General features: G+C 41.2%; 1 protein-coding gene across 4 annotated transcripts in view; it reads right to left on the bottom strand.

Moving 5' to 3' along the window:
* Positions 1-3,440, bottom strand: part of LOC117948757 (septin-7-like) — a 43,577-nt gene extending 40,137 nt beyond the window's left edge. For 2 of the 4 annotated variants that reach the window (XM_034878601.1, XM_034878602.1), the window contains exon 1: positions 3,150-3,440. In XM_034878601.1, coding sequence (XP_034734492.1) covers positions 3,150-3,188 — 39 coding nt within the window. In that variant the 5' untranslated portion in view covers positions 3,189-3,440. The remainder of the gene's footprint in view (positions 1-3,149) is intronic. The other 2 variants (XM_034878603.1, XM_034878604.1) reach the window with 1 other exon arrangement.
* Between the last annotated feature and the right edge of the window lie 2,881 nt (positions 3,441-6,321).

The raw sequence follows: 6,321 nt of genomic DNA, 5'->3' as shown, positions 1-6,321 counted from the left end.
GGGGGGGGGGGGGGGAGGGGGGGTTTAAAGCACCTGCAGCTTAATGTTTTGACAAATTAACACAGAATGAACCTATCCTTGGTTATAAAATAGGGCCATGTCCATGCCACTGCAGATAAGTACAGTACGCCCGTCTGATGGTCAGATCCGGGCTTCTGTACTTCCGTCTGATGCATCTTTTGTGCGCTATGAACCCATGACAACGTTTAGTAGCCAGTTTATGTTTAATAATTACTGCCAAATGTGAATACAAATGACCATATGCCACCATTTTTCACACCAAAATCCTACATTTGGTTTTTTTTAAACCAGCCATTAGCATTGTTTCAGCTCTGTGGCAACAGTTTGGGGAAGACCCTTTCCTCTTTCAACATGTTAGCGCACAATAAAGATCCAAAAAGAAATGCATTTCCCTGTTGGGATGCAGAAGAACTTGAGTGGCCTGCAAGGAGCCCTGACCTTAACCCCCTCCAACATCTTTGGGATAGACTAGAACCCCATCAGCCAGCTAGATTGGTAAGGGACCTTATAATACTCTTGTGGCTGTATGCCAGGTGACTTCATCTTGTGAAAACGTTCTCAGAGGAGAGGGAGATGTGCCATAGTCAACGTTCACATATGGTTGAACTAGGGTTTAAGGATTTGGGAATAATATCTAATAACTGCGATTATTTTAACGGATATTGCAAATGTAATACGATTCACAATATAATTATTTTGAGAAATATATTAAAATGGTAATTGTGTGATTTGTTTTTGCAAACATATGTAGGAAAGATTTTTTTTCATGCTGTAGAATATGATTTGAAGGGTGGGCGATCTCTGCAGCACCACCAAACTGACTCAGAATGGCACTTTGACACAAATATTGCCCCTGCTGAGATTTGGATATTGTTTGTATCAGCTTTGACTCATCATTATGAACAAATGTTAATCTAGACTTCCACAATTACAAACCCAAAACAGCCTCAGAGAGCTTTACTAGCAACAGAAAAATAAAGTGGATATGCATTCAAATATTCTGGACTATTTCAGGGGTGTCTACGTTACCAGGATTCTGTGGACGCTTTAGACACCCAGAATGGGAAAAGAAAAGCTAACGATCTATTTGCCTTGTCAATACTATGTGATGCATTGAGCTCAACATCAGGCGTGAATACCCGGAATGAGCCATGGATCCAACATGGAAGTGGTGGAGAGTGCCTCCACCACTTCCATGTTGGATCCACCCACATACTAGTTTTGTGTGCGTAATTATGAATGTGTTACATAAGGTTCCAACTCTGCCGGTGTGTATGTGTGTGTGTGTGTGTGTGTGTGTACACATCTTAATATGAGTCTGTGGATCAAATGGCATCAACACACAGTATGCACGTGCAAGTGTGCACTAATGAGAAACTCTTATTTCCCGGGACCTTGTGTCTGTAGCACATTATGAGGTTTGTAGAGCCTATGACACACAGACACACACACACACACAGACACACACACACACACACACACACACACACACACACACACACACACACAGCTAATGATAACTTTATGTAGCATCACAATCATGGTTCTTTTTCATAAAAAACAGGCCGGGAAAAGAGGGAAGTAATGGGGGATGAGAGAGAGAAAGGCTAGGCAGTCCATCCTATTACTGTTAACCCCTCCCCCAGTCCACCCAGTGGTGATAGTAGCAGCCTGGTTCACTGACATCATCATCACCCCCCCCCCCTCCCCCATGCATTCAGCAGCTGATGCTGAGGCTCTCTGAATGCTTCCATCGGCTACATTAAACTTTCATTTATCACATATTGAATATTAATCATGTAATACATATTGCATCTCTCAATCACTCCAGTTGGGGGGGGGGGGGGGGGGGGGGGTTGGAAATCATTTGAAGACAGTGCATGTGTAATTTCTTTCTTTTGTTTTTATTATTTTTGCAATGAGCACACTGCTGGTCCACTATCTCTCTAGATGCATAATGAGTATGCCCCCCCCCCCCCCTCCTCAGGGCTATGCCAAGGAAAGTCCCTCACACTGTGTCACAAACAGATCCAGTCCAAAGTAAGTGCCAGTGCACAAAGCCCTTAACAAAGCGAAGCAGATGTGGTCTACCAACAGGGTCTTCTGGCTGAACGCAGTTGTGTGGACAGTCACACCAAACTGCATTCAACAACTGAGCACTTTAAGAAAGAATTGCTATCTACATGTACATGTTTGGGAACAGTTATATACCTCTAGTAGGGAGTGATTCCGACATTATTGGTATGTATACAGTACAGTTTACCAAGAACTAGTTCACTCAACTAAATTCCTTTTTTTATTTACATTGATCGTGGTCTAGCTAAACTGCGAGATGTCTTAAAGGAATTTGGCAAAGGGGGCAGATCTCATCTGGGCTCATAAAACCCGACCACCATAGCTTGCTCTGGCTATCTCAACTGTACTGAATGACATCCGTTCACTAGTAATGTTGTCACGGTCGGTGGGGAAACGCGTCTAAACGAGAATGTACTGTTGCCCATGAGACATTCACTGCAAAGATGTATAATTGAAACCAGACCACGTAACCCCGATACGTGCTGTTCTAACGTCCAGGGACCCTGCAAGCCAGACTCCGTTCAAATAACTGCTATTTAAACGACAACAATGTAGTGTTATCTCTTTGTCATTTGGAACATTTGTAGCCACCAAACATGATCTATTGCAACAAAAAAGCAAATGCTGTTATAGTTTCCCACCCACAGCCTTCCTTTCCCAGAGTCACGTTAACGTTACAGAGGTGGGAGGTGATTCTTCTTTAAAACGAAGGCAACGTTACTGAAATACGAATAGTTTAGTCAACCACGGTATGCCGATGTCATCACTAGACTGTATTGATTTGTCAGAATGTGTGAATGGGGCTTCTTTAAGATATATGTATTTGTAGTTGTGGAAAATATCATAAAACCAGCAGCTGTTAAAGGAGCTTGGTGTTTAGTTCTCTCCATATATCAGAGGTTGGTACTGGCAGCAACCACAACACACGGGTATGGTTAAATATGGTAACATGAAATAAGGTAGCGTTAAATAAGCTAACGTTATATATTTCAAACTGTAGTGTCAACACTTGCACATTGGTCTAACGTTACTTGGAAGACGAACGGACTCACAGCGATGCTGGGAACCGCGGTCTCTGGTCGCTCGATCATTGTAGCTCCGGTGCTGTCACAACCCAGCCTGCTCGGACACACACTGGTTAGCGTCCCGGAAAATGTCGGAGCCGAGGGAAAGACGCGCTTTCCACCCTAAAAATCCTAGTTTGGTGTACACAAAATAAGCAAAGTGCGTCTGTAAACGAATGAATGAGGTTAAATTACATATGGCCGCTGACGGTACTACTACCAGATGTAGCGTTAGCACAGAGAAGAAAAATGCTTAACGACTGTTTTTTCCCTCTCAAGGCAAACACGTGAAATGTGTACAGTGCATCCGGTTTAGAATTTCAAAATAATGTTATATATTTGTATTATCATTTGTGTTTATTTTGAACTTTCATTTTCCAGTAGAAAAGTTTCCACTATTGGCCAGACAATGCATCCCCCCCCCCCCCCCCATATATTTGTCTTTCTGAATAGCTGAACATGATAATTGGGGTTTCTACCAGTTAAGTTGGCAACACTGTGGCAGTGGACAACACTTTTGTTAATATTTAACAACTAAATTCACGTGAGTTATAGCTGAAATAATACAATAATAGCTGTATTCTAAAATGTAGATGTGCTCACATAGTAATGAGTTCAGCTTCAATTGGGGATAAGAAACAACAATATCATATTTAAGCTTTTCAGAAAAAGCTGTAAAAGAAACTACCTCATGGCAAAGTACTACAGTATACATGACGGTTTAGGATAGAAGATCTTTTGGGGGCTATACATATAGAAGTACAAATATGAGACTGACAAGTGACAAAGGGCGTGACAAAGGCTCTTATTTTGAAGGAAAATAGGCCTACGTTCCGGTGTACAACTGTCTGTGTGTGGCCAGCTTGCCTCTGGGGGGGGGAGACCTGGATCCATCTTCCTATTGGTCAAGCACAAATGTTATCGGTCCGGCCTCTGACCGTGTGTGTGATGCGTTCAAGTGCTGGAGGCAGACACACGCTACCTTCAAAGACTGTTGTTTATAGAGATACTAACATTTACGATCAATCAACCGACACAGTGGTATATGGGGCTTGACATTAATTTGGCCATACCACGGGAAAGTATCAAGTGAGACATATGTGATGCAAAAGCCACAAAATATAGGGGAAAACAATTGTATAGCCCATCTTTGAAACAATTACTTATCAAAAATAGATTAGTGGAGCATAAGGACCACCATTGGCTCTGAGGAGATCATTACAGCAGTATCACATTTACATGATAGTGGCCCAATAATGTTACTTTTCGATTTGTTATCATGATTTGTTGTTGGGTAGGCAGAATACAGGCAGAAGGCTACTGGCGAGTGTGCACATTGCTCAGGTTGCATTTTAACATTTTAAAGTGAAATGAAGCAAATAACTGCAACACATCTGACAGATTGGTCTGTTTTCCCCCGAAGGATTTGGGCAGTTTTTTGTGTTTTGCTTGGAAACGTAATCTTAACGTGGCAGCGCTGCTTGCAGTATACAAATCCTACATTTCCCATGAACGCCGTGCGGCGTTTGGTAGAACCATCACCGACATGCAGAGCGTCTGTGGTATCAGACCAGACCACCCTCCCACGTCATCACTGGGTGCTAGATAAGACATGAAGACACCACAATACTGCACTATACTATATATAATACCATAGCAATACTGCACTATAATATATACAATACTATACCAATACTTCACTATACTATATATTATACTATACCAATACTACACTAAGTGCAACCTGCACAATTGGATTATTTACATTTTAGCATGCATTTTAGCATATTCTTTAAGCAGTTGCACATTTTGTTTCCCCATCCTATATATATTCAAATGTTTGTACCTATATTTTATTCCTATTAGTATTATTATTTCGTGTACACTGTATGTATGTTTATTTTATCATAGTATTTCATGTTTATTTGTATTCTTTGCTGACTGATTTTGCTGCACACCATAATTTGGGATCAATAAACATATATCTATCTATCTATCTATCTATCTATCTATCGATTACAAACCATGCTGAACCAGAGAGACTTTAATGTATATTTGCATTATATATAAACCAAAATAAAAACAATTTAAAGAAACATGTATGCTTACATTATTTAGTGGCACTCATAATCTGGGTTATTTTCCTTGGGAAAACAAATCGGAAAGACCGGGAACTTTAAAAAGGAAGTAACCATGTTGCAAGGTGATCAATAAAGTGGATTTAAAGCTGTGGTGATGTTTTCATAAGAAGCGTTCCTATCTCGTCCTGTCTAGTAAATCAGTGTGATTAGATGGCTGCAATGAAAAGCATAAGCAGGCCTGAACCAAGAAGTCATCATTGGAAGCATGATTAAAGGAATTGCGTGTCTCATTAGTAAAGCTTCTGATGATGGGAACTTTTCTTGTTGTTTAGCCCACAGTTAAAGGAACAATCCCAAAAATGTGCATGCACTTGTGACCGTGGCTGGGACATGAAGCTAAGTGGTCCATTGGCGTGCTCTTGTGGAAAGTAAAGCAACTGCTATCTGACGTCAAAGCAAAGTTCTTCCAAAAGCCCTGCTACATAACCCCTGTACTGCAGTCTGAATTCAACTGTAGATGCCTTTTGCATTTTTAAAGATTGTACCAAGACTTACTTTTGCTGAAACGGAGCCACCATGGCAACAAGTGGCAATTACAGAAAGATTTTAAATGTCACAATGTAGTGGAACAGTGACACAAGTAGACAAGAGTCAGCAAAACAGACACGGTAATTACACAGAATTACGTATCTCTAGTTAGTTAACATCAGCCAACATTAGCCTTCATAAGCTACTGGTCATAGCAGAGCAAGGAGACTAAACCACTGAACCTGTTCTTCTTCAGAGAGACCTGATCATCACTGGTATCTCTTAAAGTGCTCATATTATCCTTTTTGGGCTTTTTCCTTTTCCTTTATTGTGTTGTGTATCTTTTTTGTGCACGTTATAGGTTTACAAAGTGAACCAACAGAAATCCCTGTTCACAAAGTGCTCCAAACAGCTCTGTTCTAGCTTCACTTGCAACACATGTCAGAATGCTCACCTAGTTGCTAGCATGGCACGCCCTCATACCCTGCTTCTGACTGGCTAGTAGTCCTTACCTAGGTACTGTCAGGGCCCTCATACCCTGCTTCTGACTG

This window comes from Etheostoma cragini, chromosome 8, assembly GCF_013103735.1.
Source record: "Etheostoma cragini isolate CJK2018 chromosome 8, CSU_Ecrag_1.0, whole genome shotgun sequence".
Lineage (NCBI taxonomy): Eukaryota > Metazoa > Chordata > Actinopteri > Perciformes > Percidae > Etheostoma > Etheostoma cragini.
This window is presented reverse-complemented; position numbering and strand designations above follow the sequence as displayed.